Below are 15,654 nucleotides of genomic sequence, written 5' to 3'. Positions count from 1 at the left end.
TGTAATAGCTACTGTAAACTGGACAGTGCAGTTAGATTAACAAGAATTGAAGCTTTCTGCCCATATCAGATGTGTCTATGTCCTGGGAAATGTTCTTGTACGTACAACCTCATGCTAATCCCATTAGCGCATGTTAGCTCAACCGTCCCGCTTCGTCTCCTATGCAGATATAGACGTACAGAAGGAGGGTAATTCATACATTTTCAATCCAAATATTTTGTATAAAGAAAAGCAGTATATTGTTAGATTATAGGAGTAACTCTGGTAGGCCTGAAGCAGTCCTCCTCACCTCAAGGCCAACTGTCATAGTCAGTTGCAGTGCTGGGGTGCACTGCCTTTATATCACTGGCCTGCTGTAGCTAAAGCTTAATAATAGCCACACCATACCAAACCTTCACAAACGTTTCTAAACTTTATTAGGGTAATTTCAAAGTAAATCAAGCCATTGTTTATAGGGAAAATATGAGCAGAAGAGTGAATGTAAACCAGGGAAAAAAACTCACTACCCTCCCCTCAGGGTCTTTAGGGGGGGGTTTCCTGTTTACAAAAATATGTATCCTTCCGTCCAGAAGAGATGACAATCCGCAAGTTTCATTCCACCAATAATGCTACAGTCTTCTTTTGGACTTGTGAATATTCTGTCGAGAGTCGAGACCTTAATGGCACCGAAGAACCCCCCCCAACGAACAGTGTCTCGCACTGTAAAGAGATGCCCTCCTCGTAATTAGATTAATTTGCCATTAATGTCCATTTCGGGAGTTATAACTGAAGCTTGCAGTTCGACTTCAACAATGGTACGTTTTTTTCCTACAATTTTACAAGTGGTCTGACTAGCTTGAAGCTCTAACTGATTTAAAAGAAAATTGCTTCCTACACTGTTAGTTATTTTCTCATTTTTAAACAGTCTCTGATAGTAGGCTACAGACGTTGTAATCCTGAACACTGCGGGTAACAATGGCTACATTATTATCCTCTGAATAATGTGACTTGCAGCAGCAGATACAAATCTATCAAAAACCCAAATTCCTTTACATTTTATGATCTGGCCCCGGATGAGAGCTGTTACTAGGATTCCATTGGAGGAGAGATGTGAGACACAACACTCTGATGGTGTTTACACTGTAAACACAACTCTATGTCCATGGTCATTAGGACAGGAATGACTTTGAATACATGTGGAGGATGTAACGTTTTATCAATTGATTAATACTATATAGATCAGGAGCTGACTCTTGAACTCTTGAAGGGAAATGGTGGTAGATATAGTGATATATAGTGACCGTTTGCCCTGTTGTGTCATTCCCCTCGTGAGCTCATGATGGACTTTCAGACGATAGCCCACTATTAAGATTCACTCTGAACCATGACCTGGTTCCCAGAGCCTAAACACAGCATGGGTGTTTTGACATGCAATAACACAGCTAAGTGAACACACAATCTGTTTCTGCTTAAATGGGTTTTTAACAGGGTAATGCTGAGACTCACTTTAAAATTAATGCCAAACAAAAACCAATGGTTGCAAAGTAATCAAACCATACAACTCAGAGTAGGATTACACAAGGATTACTTTTAACAATTTCCACAGAACATTAAAAAGTAAGTTTGGTAACGGGATGACGTTTGTGCTGTTTGTGCTGCACTGTTCTTCAAGTAAATGTGTTTAAAAAAATATATGAGTCTCGACATCGCTCTGTTACTGTGGAAATGCCCAAGTCCCAACTGCCCCTGAAGTTAGGAAATAATATGATGGTATTACCAGTGACCTCATACAGGATGTGAGCTTTCAATGAGAGGAAATGCATGAGTTTTCACAACTCCTGGGGCACAAGGACATACCTAGAAACTAGCAGGAGACTGGAGCAGAGGGATTATCACTTCACATTACTTTCAGCTCTAATCAATTTCCACTGGATTGTTGTGATTTGTCAGTCTGAGTTTAATAACTTGTCCTCACTCCTCAATTTTCGAGGTTGCTTGTTTTTTTTCTACTTTTACTGACTCTCTGTTTCTCTATTCTATTTAGATTCAATCTTTTCAACAATTCTCTCACTTTCTCTTTCTGTAGTTTCTGTCTCGCTCCCCCTCTCTCAAAATCCCCTGAATCTGTTCCTAATTTTCTCTCCTAAACCACTCCCATTCCTTTTCCCCACCACATTCTCCCTCCTGATGTAAGGTCATCTCCCTCTGGAACTTCCTATGACATCCATCTGTTCTCAGAGAGTTGTTAGTGTGTGTGTGTGTGTGTATGTGTGTGTGTGTGTGTGTGTGTGTGTGTGTGTGTGTGTGTGTGTGTGTGTGTGTGTGTGTGTGTGTGTGTGTGTGTGTGTGTGTGTGTGTGTGTGTGTGTGTGTGTGTGTGTGTGTGTGTGTGTGTGTGTCTGGGTCTACTCTTGGGCTTACATCGTTCTGTTGGTTTATAGGACTCAGACACAAGCAGCTGTACAGAGAGCCAGTCCCAGGCAGAATCTGATCAGCAAGTTCTAGCTACATCCATGGTGAGTACACACACACACACACACCAGTGGAGGCTGCTAAGAGGAGGACGGCTCATAATAATGGCTGGAACTGAGCAAATGGAATGGCATCAAACACACGGAAACCATGTGTTTGATGTATTTGATACCCTTCCATCTATTCCACTCCAGCCATTACCACGAACCCGTCCTCCCCAATAAGGTGCCACCAACCTCCTGTGACACACACACACTCTCTATTTTGTTAAAGCTCACAGCACTACTCCAGGACCCTACCTCACTCTCTCTTTCCCCACAGAGGCCACCAATCAACCTGATAGAGACTGGAGGAAGCCTGAAGGTACAGACGACCACACCTCACCTGGTTGGCCTGGGCAGTGGCCGGCTCAGTGTTGCCATTACACTTATGCCCCTAAATGAAGGTATGCACACTACACACACACACACACACACACACACACACACACACACACACACACACACACACGCACACACAAATAAATAACCTAGATGCATTTATGTAAATAAAGTCCAGTTGATATCTAGAGTACACAAACACAGTTCTGTAGTCTTCCTGTACTTCCCAGAAGGGAAGCACTGAACTGCAAGTACTCTGGTGTGAGTGTGTCTCTTGGCTGCTAAAACCCAGGATGATTTCACCTAGCAATGCTGTGTGAATGCCATAATATCAGTGCATAGTCACATGCCTTTTAAATAAACCAGTGTTAAATGTAGAGGGGTTATGACCAGCACTACTGTATGCATGAAAGAAAGGGGAAAGGCGTTACTTAGTCAGTTGCACAACTGAACGCATTCAACCAAAATGTGCATTTAACCCAACCCCTCTACAGCAGATTTTTCCACCTTGCCGGCTCTGGGATTTCAACCAGTGACCTTTTGGTTACTGGCCCAACGCTCTTAACCGCTAGGCTACCTGCCGTGTGTTGATGTTTCATATGGGGTGCTATGTGCTACAGAGACAGTAGCTTCCAATGACGAGACTTTTCTGTGTTTCAGGTGTGACCCGAATTGGCCGAGAGGATGCGTCCGTACCTCAAGACATCACTATTGAGGGCCTGGGTATAGAGGCAGAGCATTGTCGTATTATAAATAGAGGAGGAGTCATCACCCTTCACCCTTCCGGAAACCTGTGCTCACTTGATGGAGTCCATGTCTCAAAGCCAACATTGCTGACACAAGGTAATACCGCAAAGTAATGCACATACTCACATATGCACATGCATGCATACCCACACACACACTTGTCATCAACATATTAAACGTATTAAATGGTTCATATGCAAACATACAGATGGATACCAGTATCAGATTTAGGTGAAGTAGAAAATATTTTCAACTCCTCTGGTCTTGTCTAAGGATGTAATCTCCTGTAGTGTTAGGACAACAAACTGTGAGAATTAATGATTTCTTGTCGCCGGTCAGTTACCCATCAGGCCATGCTGTTGACATACAGTAGGCCTGCCCTATTGAGATTGGGTGAGGTGCTTAGTGGGGTGAGACTTCACATATGCTGTAACTCTGTGCGGTCGACGTCACCGGTCTTTTAGCCATCGCCGATCCACTTTTCATTTTCCATTTGTTTTGTCTTTGTTTTCTACAAACCTGGTTTCTATTCCCAAATTACGTGTTCATTATTTAACCCTCTGTTTCCCACATGTTAGTGTGCGTGTTTATTGATTGTTCATGGCGGTACTTGTCGGCTAGTTATGTTTGCCGGGTTATGTATTTACGCCCGTTATTTTCGAGTGACCGGTATTTCTCCGCACTTGAGTATTGTCTGTATACTGGTGCTGTCGTGGAATTAAATACCTTGTACGCTCATTGCTGCTCTCCTGCGCCTGATTCACTGCACCAGTTAACCACCACCAGACAGGAATTAAGAAATATAAAAATATTAGGACGAGCAATGTCAGAGTCCAAAGAATACATCCATATATGTAGTGTTTACAGTAGAAGGAGTAGTAGTCGTTAGAGTTTCTGTGCTCGAGGTTCGTAGACACACAAACACACAGATGCTTCTCAGCAAAGATATTAAACATGGTACAGTACGTGTCTGGTATTCACTCCCCTCCTTCACACGCAATGTACAAAATAACATTACACATCGACTTGATCACCACTCATCATCTCTGCATCATTGGCGTGTAAGAGAGAAAATTGTTTGGTGTGTTTAATACTGTGTGTGTGTGTGTGTGTGTGTGTGTGTGTGTGTGTGTGTGTGTGTGTGTGTGTGTGTGTGTGTGTGTTGAGAGAGATTTTCAACAAGGACTAAAGAGCAGCATCTGGAAATAATCAGCAGCCCCTCCCCATGATGTAACAGCAGTTGTGAGTGTGATGGAGAGCAGAGCCTGAAGGGTTTCAGCAGTGGGCGAGGCCCCTGCCTTCCACTGCCTAACTTTCACTTGTACAAATACACCCCAAACACACAGACCGTACATACACACTATCCCACGGTCCACACTCTGAGAGATGACAGTCGTGAATTTGTTAGTTCATCAGTCACTGTCACTGCTTCTTTGTAATATGAGTTATATTCTAATTATTATTATATTATTATAATGTCAGCCATATGTATTAGTGTTTGTAGTGTTACCAGGACCATTGTAGTAGCTCTACCTGGTTTCTGTCGTTTGTAATGCCCTAAGGGAAAACACACAGTGGTCTACATTATTTAGGTGTGAAAGAAACAAGGAAAAGCACTGATTAGAGACTTGAGTGATGTGCATAACGTGCTGATGATTTTGTTTTAGACATTGCTCTTTGGACTGCTTTCTCAGCTTGGGTCGATTAGGGACAGTTCTAAATGTACTGTGGGAAAGGGGGGGTGGGGGTCCAAAATAGGGGAGGGGTTGTATCAAAAAAATATGTTTTGCTTTGGGGAGGGTTGTGTGTTTTTTTTATTGGGCACAAGACAGGGTAGTGCAATTTTTCCCTGGTTTACATTCGTGATAGTGAAGGTTGCACTATATAATTTCTTCCATCCTAGCCAAATTGCCTCATCTGCTTGCTGGCACTTCCCCTATATCAAGGTGTTTTGGTATTTCCCTTATGAACTATGCTTTTCCCTGCTAACTTTTACTATACCACAAGTCAGTATAGTCTACCAGTCTGTCTGTCCTGTCCTCTATCCACCATTCATAGTGTCAATAGAGGTAAATAGTAATGGAGTCTTTTTTTGTAGGCACGAACTCCACTATGGTTCATTGTACAAAGCTTATGGGGGAAATGAATGGCGTTTTGTAGGGTTTTTGTATCGTCTGTGGCAAACGCAGGTTTAGGAGATATTTTACATTGTGTTCTTTGATATAATCTTAATCAGCTAACGTCACTTTTTGTTAATTTTGAAGTATTTGTAATAATAAAAACATACATTACAGAAAGGCTTCACAATTCATACAGGTCATGTTAATAATTGCATTATTGTTTTCAAGTGAGTAAAAAATTATACTCTGCATTTAGATCAGTTGCGGGTCTACTCTCGACAGTTTGTAAGGTCTAGAAAGACACCGTCTGGCTGTTTTTTTTAAGGTTGATACTGAGATGTGCTGTCTGTTGCAGATCATCATTCTCCCAAGTCGTCCAATAATATTGTGGCCACGTGGGCACCTGACAGGCCCAGTTATTCAGGAAGGTTTTAAAGCGCACTCTGCCTCTCCAAATCCGAGCGGCTATTCCTCTCGCACCTACAACCTAACGCTTCAATACAGCCTAAATATTTGTCATTTAACTTTTAAAAGGTATTACATTTTATATATATGGCATAAACACAACCAACCAATCTAATTAGGCTAATTCAAAAATTCAAAAATTCCAGCATTCTCAAAATGGCTTTACATTAACCAGGTTACATCCAACCCTTTTATGCGAGTAAAGTAGTCCTCCATGTCGGATAAAACATGTCACGACATCATGGGAAAGCATGCCATTTATTAGGCTAGATTAAATAAATTATGATATCCAAAATCGATATCCACGTTTGTAAACTCGAACTGCCTAGTTAAAAAAGGTTACATTTAAAAAAAAAATGTAACTGTCCCTTAGGGTTGGGGTTGTAGCATCAAACGTCACCCGCCCCCATCACCCCCGTCCCACCAAAGCCCCCTCCTCTCCCCAATTTGGCGCGTCTGCGACCACCCAAATCAGCCAACCAGATTTGCGCAATCCCGGGTTTGGGGCTCCGTCTGAGAATGGGGAGGAGTGTCTGAGGACTCGTCAAGGTAGCAGAGGGAAGCGCCTCTGTCCCTTTGTCATGCTAATCCAAGGCAGAGGAGTTCCGTCCATCACCAACGCTCAACAGTTTGAATGGGACAGCACACACAGGTTAGTTGTCGTCCTCGAAACAAAAACATCTCAGACGTTTTCAAAAGTTGCTCCAGAGAACATGCGTGTCTGTTTCACCATTCTCCCTCCTCATCTTGCAGGATAATAACTTTTTTTTAACCAGTCAGTAATCTTTCGCGAACTCCAGTTTGGATTCATTGTTCAATTGTAGGCTATACATGGTTTTATTTGGTTATGTCCAGTTTGTTAAAGAGTTGCGCGCAAAATAGTCAATGTTCTTATTTTATTTTAAAGCCATTGAAATACTCGAAGTGCATTTTTGTATGGACTCAGTAGTAGGATATGCCGCACACCTTTTAGGGGACTGTTTAAACTTTAGCGGGTTTAAAGGGTCTCGTGAGTGGCGTAGCGGTCTAAGGCACTGCATCTCAGTGTTAGAGGCGTCACTGGTTCGATTCCAGGCTGTATCATAATCCGGCCGTGATTTGGAGTCCCATAAGGTTGCGCACAATTGGCCCTGCGACGTCAGGGATAGGCCGTCATTGTAAATCAGAATTAGTTCTTAACTGACTTGCCTTTATTTAATTAACAAAGGTTAATTAAAAAAAAATATATATATATAGCTGTATTGCCAAGAGTGCGCTTTTCTTAATCATTTTCAAATGGTTGCACCGTTTCGCCGAAGTGATTTGGTACTCCTTGCAAGTTTTCCCCGAAGTGGTTTGGTATTCCTTGCAAGTTTTCCCCGAAGTGGTTTGATACTCCTTGCAAGTTTTCCCCGAAGTGGTTTGGTACTCATTGCACGTTTTCCCGAAGTGAGTTGGTACTCCTTGGGGAAAAATAAACAATAATAGCAATAGTCCTACTTATTTATAAGAATTATGTAAATTGATCACTCTTGTTTTTTTTATGTGATTGGGAAGTAGCATAGATGCAAGAAGAGGTCGAGCGGCCTGCGCATTGGTCCCTAATCAGAAGTCAAGCGGCCTGTGCATTGGTCCCGAATCAGAAGTCGAGCTGTACATGCATTGTTGGTCCCTAATCAGAAGTCGAGCGGCCTGCGCATTGGTCCGTAATTTTTACATCTTTGCTCCAAAATAACCATGTCATTAGCGGTCATTATGTGGTTACTTAATTAGACAAAAAGGGATAGGCTACTATTCTCAGAAGGGGCTGTGAGAGGGGGATTCCCTGAGCCCTGGATGTTTGATTATCTGAGGTACCACACCGCCATTCTCTGTGGTAGACAGGTTATTAATAGAGGATTAAGTTGTTGCTAAAATGTTTTATTAGAACAACTTATTACAGGTCTAATCAGTTAGTAATATACAGCCTACTATATCATTTTACAAAGTAAAGTAGTTCCAGTGGAAGGCTGGTCATATAACACACACACACACACATTGAGTAGAACCCAAATGTGTAGGAGGACTCTGTGAATTGGGTTTCCCCAATGGTGTCTATAACAAAAAATCCTCTGTCTGGTATTTTCTCTGCCTTGCTGCCCTGCTGTCCCCCCCCCCCCCCCCCCCCACACACACTTCTCATATGAGGGAAAGCTGTTTCAGGTGGCCAGAGCAGGGTGAATTAACTAATGCTGATGGATTGTATGTAGCTGACTGTGTAAAAGGATACCCCACTTCCTGAAGAACCATCAGCCTGGCGGAGCAGGAAACCTTGGATTATCAGACCCAGAAGACTCCGGCCCTGAACTGTGTGTGTGTGTGTGTGTGTGTGTGTGTGTGTGTGTGTGTGTGTGTGTGTGCGTGTGTGCGGGGGGAGGGAGTTGTACATCTCTGTCATAGCCCCAGTCTCAGAGAGTAAATATTGCTGAAATCATCACAGTGTCTCAGTGTAGAAGACAGCCCGGCTCAATGACATAGATAAAAGAGAAATGGAATATTGATTCAGGGACACAGAGCTGCCTTCTCAGTCGTCAATTATTTGTCCACAAAAGTGAGGAGAATTTTGTTTCCATCTCAGATACCATTAATATTGGAGGCTGAATTCTTTTCCTAGGATCTGTTTTCCTACTCTGTAAGGTTTCCTCATTTAGCTCCTCGGCTCCAGACAGTATGGTTTAGAGAACAGAGGGTATCTGTAATGTGCTCCATATGCTGCCTGGACTGAGGCATCGTGACAATGTCTTACACTACTGTCCTCTGCATTAAACAATGTGTTTTACTTGGACGTCGATGTAATTGGAGAAAACTCAGTAAAGCCCTTTACTCCAAGGTAGAAACATTCCGTTGTGTGTGTGTGTGTGTGTGTGTGTGTGTGTGTGTGTGTATGGCTGTGTTCAAAATACTCTACAAAGCACTCTGTTGAATGTGTGTGTATTTGTGAGAGAGTCAGTTCTGACTGTTGTTTATCCAGGATTCACACTCTGTCTGGGTAAATCCTACTTCTTCCGCTTTAACCACCCTGAGGAGGCCAGACGTATGAAGAGCATGCAGCCCCAGAAGAGTCCTGTCGCCACCATGGGCTACAGCTCAGGTAGGGACCGATCTCTCTCTCTCGCACAACCCTGAAGACTACACTCTTACCGCCATTTCTCTACATTTCCCAATCCTACTGCTATTCTCCCCTGTTTATCCATTTTCCCCTGCATGAGGAACCTCCAGAAGTACCAAGGTGTTACTGTGATGGCTGTGTGGTAAGGAAGTGGTTCTCAGAGTTCAGAATGTATTTGTTCTCTCTCTATCTCTCTATCTGTATCTTTGTCTGCTGGGGGCAAGGGTCATGCTCTAGCGCTGCTTGACTCTACTCTGCTTTACTCAAGTCTGACGGTTATACTCTTCAGCTAAGCGATTATGTACACAGCCAAAGACCTTGGGTCAAACTGCCCATGTAAGGTATAAATAAATGGAAGTCCACCCCATTCTCCCCTGTCCGGTGTGAGTTTATCCACTGAGAGAACAAATGACAGCATGTCAGCACAGATAAACAGAGCCTGAGGTAAGCCAGCCCAGGTGGTCTCAGAGCAGAAACCCTGCACTGCATACTGGGCCGCGGGTGCCGGGTCGGTGGGAGGAAGGGGCGTGCTGACAGAGGTGATTCCTCAGGGTCCAGGCTCTCCCTCATTGCCAGAAAGTACAAAGGCATTCCGGCCCGTCTCACTCCGCCAGCATTCTTCCATTTTTAGAAGAAGCTTTCCTTACCCACAGACTATGTTTGTTTTGGGCCCAGAACCGTCTGAAGGACGTTCTTCGCTGGTTTCTCCCTCCTTAGTCAGCATACTACAGGGTCTGATCACTGTTTGGTTATTAGATCCCACTCATGCTGGTTGCCTCAGTCTCTCTCAGCTTATAGGCGTTAGGCTTGAGTATAGGGTGTGTTTTTACTGTGCTCCAAGACAGGATCATATATACACATTAATGAGAGTTTGGTTTCTATGCATCTGATGTTTCCACAGACTGTGTAAAGACTGAGCACAGCAATGGCGTCTCAGTGGATGGCACCATGATGAGAGGCTCCCGATCGAAGGCGGAGCTGCAGGACCTGATGGAGACTCTGCAACGCCGGAAGAGTGCTCTAGAGGCTAGCCTGAGGGCCAGCGCAGAATCTACCCGTACCTACCTCAGCCTGCCCCCTCCCAGCCCCCTGTCCCCCACGCCCCCCAGGAGTGCCGAGCGCCCCCCCTCCTCCAGAGGCCTCCCCTACATGACCAGTAGTAGCATGCCCCCCTCCCCTCGCCAGGGTGAGCGTCCTCTCAGCCCCAAACCGCCATACACCCGCTCACGCCACCAATCACAGGACAGCCTGCTCCTCTCTAGCTCCTCTGACAGGCATTGCCCAAATGTAGCCAGTTCTCTCCTATCCATGTGGAATGGTTCCTCTTCCTATGGGGAGCCTGCACACAGTCCTCCTCAGGGCCACAGTGGGGCGGCCAGCATGCCCTCCAGCCCTCGCCTAGGTCGCAGGTTCTATGCCCAGGGCCGGAACGGGGACAATGGTATGGACCCTGCGCCACGTCAGAGGAAGTACTCTACAGGGTCACTCAACGGCCTGGGCTCTACCCACAGCCGCTCTCTACCCCGCCTCCACCGGTCGGCAGACTCCACAGCCCTGTCTCTGCCCCCACGCCGCTCCATGGGCTCCCACAGAGGGGAGAAGGGTTCTGTGTCCCTGTCCTCCAAAACGAGGCGCAGCCTGTCTCCTCTGGAGCGGCCGCCAGACGTAACAGTGCTAGCAACAGCCAGCGTACCGGGTACTCCCCGCAGGGCCAGCCTGGCCTCTCTGGCCTCGCTGGGCTGTGAACTGGAGCATGGGGGCCTGCGGGGCTCCTCACCCTGCCTGGACCTGGGCTTGGGGGAGAGGAGGCAGTCCTTTGGGAAGGGTGGGCTGGGGCTGAGATCAAGAAGAGGCAGCATCAGCTCTCTGAATGGGAAGGAGGAGCTTACAGACTACCACAAGCACCAGAGAGACGAGAGGCTCAGAGAACAGGAGGTGCAGAGACTGGTGAGATAAACACAGCCTTAGATCAGTCATTTTACTTGTTGTTTAATGCACTCTATTCATTATTATTAAACCTTTTTTATTATGATGTCATTATTATTATTATTATCCTGCCTTTATTCTTCAGTCTAGAGTCTACTACTCTAGCAGGCTCTGATTGTGTGACTTCGACACCTGGTTTCATTCTGCTAGTTTGTCTGGTCCCGTCTCTTTACTAGGGACTGTTATGAATACATGAAAGTGCTTATAGTGCTTTGATTTCAGCTTTTATTTCTTGAGAAGGCTAATTGGATGTTCTGGCTAGTTGTCATCATGTTTCATTGACTGAACACACTCTCACACTCCTGCTGTAAAGAGATGGAACACACGGAGCGGTGCGCCATGAACCAGTTGGTCAGACTGTTGGTCAGACTGTTGGTCAGACTGTTGGTCAGACTGTTGGTCAGACTGTTGGTCAGACTGGTTAAGACTCATTTGAACTTTGTGTTCCTCGGAAAATCACTTGATTACATTTGAAATGTGGTTTCTCTGGTTTTATTGTGTTTCTATGGGTAGTTTATAGGTTGTTTGATAGGGCTTTTGGGTGATGATGACATGATCCCATTGTGTTGACAGAAGACTGTAAATAGATGAAAATACCCATCTATGAAACAATTGGATCCCAATAATACAGTCTGAGTCTAATGAGTAGTACATTGGCAATAATATGTGACTGTGTTAACCACGGGTCCTCTCCCTGCAATGTGTGACTGTGTTAACAACTGGTCCTCTCCCTGTAATGTGTGACTGTGTTAATCAAGGGTCCTCTCCCTGTAATGTGTGACTGTGTTAATCACTGGTCCTCTCCCTGTAATGTGTGACTGTGTTAACAACTGGTCCTCTCCCTGTATTGTGTGACTGTGTTAACCACTGGTCCTCTCCCTGTAATGTGTGACTGTGTTAATCACTGGTCCTCTCCCTGTAATGTGTGACTGTGTTAATCACTGGTCCTCTCCCTGTAATGTGTGACTGTGTTAACAACTGGTCCTCTCCCTGTAATGTATGACTGTGTTAACAACTGGTCCTCTCCCTGTAATGTGTGGCTGTGTTAATCACTGGTCCTCTCCCTGTAATGTGTGACTGTGTTAACAACTGGTCCTCTCCCTGTATTGTGTGACTGTGTTAACCACTGGTCCTCTCCCTGTAATGTGTGACTGTGTTAATCACTGGTCCTCTCCCTGTAATGTGTGGCTGTGTTAATCACTGGTCCTCTCCCTGTAATGTGTGACTGTGTTAACCACGGGTCCTCTCCCTGTAATGTGTGACTGTGTTAACCACGGGTCCTCTCCCTGTAATGTGTGACTGTGTTAACAACTGGTCCTCTCCCTGTAATGTGTGACTGTGTTAATCACTGGCCCTCTCCCTGTAATGTGTGACTGTGTTAACCACGGGTCCTCTCCCTGTAATGTGTGACTGTGTTAATCACTGGTCCTCTCCCTGTAATGTGTGACTGTGTTAACAACTGGTCCTCTCCCTGTAATGTGTGACTGTGTTAACCACGGGTCCTCTCCCTGTAATGTGTGACTGTGTTAATCACTGGTACTCTCCCTGGAATGTGTGACTGTGTTAACCACGGGTCCTCTCCCTGTAATGTGTGACTGTGTTAATCACTGGTACTCTCCCTGGAATGTGTGACTGTGTTAACCACGGGTACTCTCCCTGGAATGTGTGACTGTGTTAACCACAGGTACTCTCCCTGGAATGTGTGACTGTGTTAATCACGGGCCCTCTCCCTGTAATGTGTGATTGTGTTAATCACGGGTCCTCTCCCTGTAATGTGTGACTGTGTTAACAACTGGTCCTCTCCCTGTAATGTGTGACTGTGTTAATCACTGGCCCTCTCCCTGTAATGTGTGACTGTGTTAACCACGGGTCCTCTCCCTGTAATGTGTGACTGTGTTAATCACTGGTCCTCTCCCTGTAATGTGTGACTGTGTTAACAACTGGTCCTCTCCCTGTAATGTGTGACTGTGTTAACCACGGGTCCTCTCCCTGTAATGTGTGACTGTGTTAATCACTGGTACTCTCCCTGGAATGTGTGACTGTGTTAACCACGGGTCCTCTCCCTGTAATGTGTGACTGTGTTAATCACTGGTACTCTCCCTGGAATGTGTGACTGTGTTAACCACGGGTACTCTCCCTGGAATGTGTGACTGTGTTAACCACAGGTACTCTCCCTGGAATGTGTGACTGTGTTAATCACGGGCCCTCTCCCTGTAATGTGTGATTGTGTTAATCACTGGTCCTCTCCCTGTAATGTGTGACTGTGTTAACAACTGGTCGTCTTCCTGTAATGTGTGACTGTGTTAACAACTGGTCGTCTTCCTGTAATGTGTGACTGTGTTAACCACTGGTCGTCTTCCTGTAATGTGTGACTGTTCTCAAAACTGGTCCTCTCCCTGTAATGTTTGACTGTGTTAATCACTGGTCCTCTTCCTGTAATGTGTGACTGTGTTAATCACTGGTACTCTCCCTGTAATGTGTGACTGTGTTAACCACGGGTCCTCTCCCTGTAATGTGTGACTGTGTTAATCACTGGTACTCTCCCTGTAATGTGTGACTGTGTTAACCACGGGTCCTCTCCCTGTAATGTGTGACTGTGTTAACCACTGGTCCTCTCCCTGTAATGTGTGACTGTGTTAACCACTGGTCCTCTCCCTGTAATGTGTGACTGTGTTAACCACGGGTCCTCTCCCTGTAATGTGTGACTGTGTTAATCACTGGTCCTCTCCCTGTAATCTGTGACTGTGTTAACAACTGGTCCTCTCCCTGTAATCTGTGACTGTGTTAACCACGGGTACTCTCCCTGGAATGTGTGACTGTGTCAACCACGGGTCCTCTCCCTGTAATGTGTGACTGTGTTAACCACGGGTACTCTCCCTGTAATCTGTGACTATGTTAACCACAGGTCCTCTCCCTGTAATGTGTGACTGTGTTAATCACTGGTCCTCTCCCTGTAATGTGTGACTGTGTTAATCACTGGTCCTCTCCCTGTAATGTGTGACTGTGTTAATCACTGGTCCTCTCCCTGTAATGTGTGACTGTGTTAATCACTGGTCCTCTCCCTGTAATGTGTGACTGTGTTAACAACTGGTCCTCTCCCTGTAATGTGTGACTGTGTTAATCACTGGTCCTCTCCCTGTAATGTGTGACTGTGTTAACAACTGGTCCTCTCCCTGTAATGTGTGACTGTGTTAATCACTGGTCCTCTCCCTGTAATGTGTGACTGTGTTAATCACTGGTCCTCTCCCTGTAATGTGTGACTGTGTTAATCACTGGTCCTCTCCCTGTAATGTGTGACTGTGTTAATCACTGGTCCTCTCCCTGTAATGTGTGACTGTGTTAATCACTGGTCCTCTCCATGTAATGTGTGACTGTGTTAATCACGGGTCCTCTCCCTGTAATGTGTGACTGTGTTAACCACGGGTCCTCTTCCTGTAATGTGTGACTGTGTTAATCATGGGTCCTCTCCCTGTAATGTGTATAGGAGCACCAGCGGCTGGAGACCATCCTGAGCCTGTGTACTGAGCTGGTCCAGGACCAGGGCGGCTCGGCCATCTCCGACCTGCAGAAGATCAACAAGGAGCTGGAGAAGCTGCAGGAGTCTGATGATGAGTCAGTGTTCTCCGACTACCCCGGCAGCGTCAGTGGCACCGCCCCGGAGAACGGCTTTGGCCCCAAAGCCCGGGAGTACCAGCTGGCTGAGGTGCGGCAGGTCCGCCAGCGCCGCCACAGCGGGCACAGAGAAGCAAGGGATGCCAGGGCCCAGTCACCTGCTGTCAGCCTGCGTAGCATTGTCCCCTCACCCTCCCCTCACCACAGAGCCAGGGTAAGTCCTGGAGACATGTCTAACATTGTCTTGAGACCCGAGGTCTTTCATCTCTAACCCTTTCAACATCAAACAAGCACATCCTTTTAGACAGCCAAACATGTGGGTGCACACATACTGTACTCACAGTAGAACATGAGTGGGAAAAGTATGAAACCAAGGGCTTGTTGTTGATAATTACAGGGTTAGGGAGGGATTTATCAAAGCATCTGCATGACACAGTAACTCATTCCGACATAGCTGTGTGTGTTCACCCATGACAGAGTTGGTGTGAATGTAGAGGAAACTATGCAGCGCAGTGAGGGTGGAGGTATCAGTGTTGTTAAAGATATATGGAATTCTTACACACAGAGTACACCTCCAACAGTGCCCCAGTATGTCACGAGGAGCTCAGTCTCTCTGCACCTAACCCCAGTCTCAGTCCCAGAGCCACTGTTACACTTCTAGAGGGGCTGTAAAACTGTGGCATTTTCCACTCTAGATCAGTAATGACTTAATGGTGTGTTTAGTTTTAATGGAGGAGTTCTCTGGGGAATACAGTTACAGCCACTCA

The 15,654-nt window shown here is 45.6% G+C and overlaps 1 protein-coding gene across 10 annotated transcripts in view; it reads left to right on the top strand.

The window, feature by feature from the left end:
- The first annotated feature begins 536 nt into the window (after positions 1 to 536).
- LOC110509425 (pleckstrin homology-like domain family B member 2) overlaps positions 537 to 15,654 on the top strand; it is a 32,910-nt gene continuing 17,792 nt past the window's right edge. For 4 of the 10 annotated variants that reach the window (XM_090226209.1, XM_036967408.2, XM_036967409.2 and 1 more), the window contains exons 1-7: positions 537 to 794; positions 2,420 to 2,494; positions 2,772 to 2,895; positions 3,491 to 3,673; positions 9,152 to 9,271; positions 10,191 to 11,236; positions 14,760 to 15,101. In XM_090226209.1, the coding sequence (XP_090082335.1) occupies positions 744 to 794; positions 2,420 to 2,494; positions 2,772 to 2,895; positions 3,491 to 3,673; positions 9,152 to 9,271; positions 10,191 to 11,236; positions 14,760 to 15,101 (1,941 nt within the window). In that variant the 5' untranslated portion in view covers positions 537 to 743. Of the gene's footprint in view, positions 795 to 1,797; positions 1,925 to 2,419; positions 2,495 to 2,771; positions 2,896 to 3,490; positions 3,674 to 6,682; positions 6,815 to 9,151; positions 9,272 to 10,190; positions 11,237 to 14,759; positions 15,102 to 15,654 lie in introns of those variants that run through there. The other 6 variants (XM_090226210.1, XM_036967410.2, XM_090226211.1 and 3 more) reach the window with 4 other exon arrangements.

This window comes from Oncorhynchus mykiss, chromosome 29 (assembly GCF_057628025.1).
Source record: "Oncorhynchus mykiss isolate SJ-2025 chromosome 29, ASM5762802v1, whole genome shotgun sequence".
Classification (NCBI taxonomy): Eukaryota; Metazoa; Chordata; class Actinopteri; order Salmoniformes; family Salmonidae; genus Oncorhynchus; species Oncorhynchus mykiss.
The sequence above is the reverse complement of the archived record's forward strand: the minus strand, read 5'-3'. Positions and strand labels throughout refer to the sequence as shown.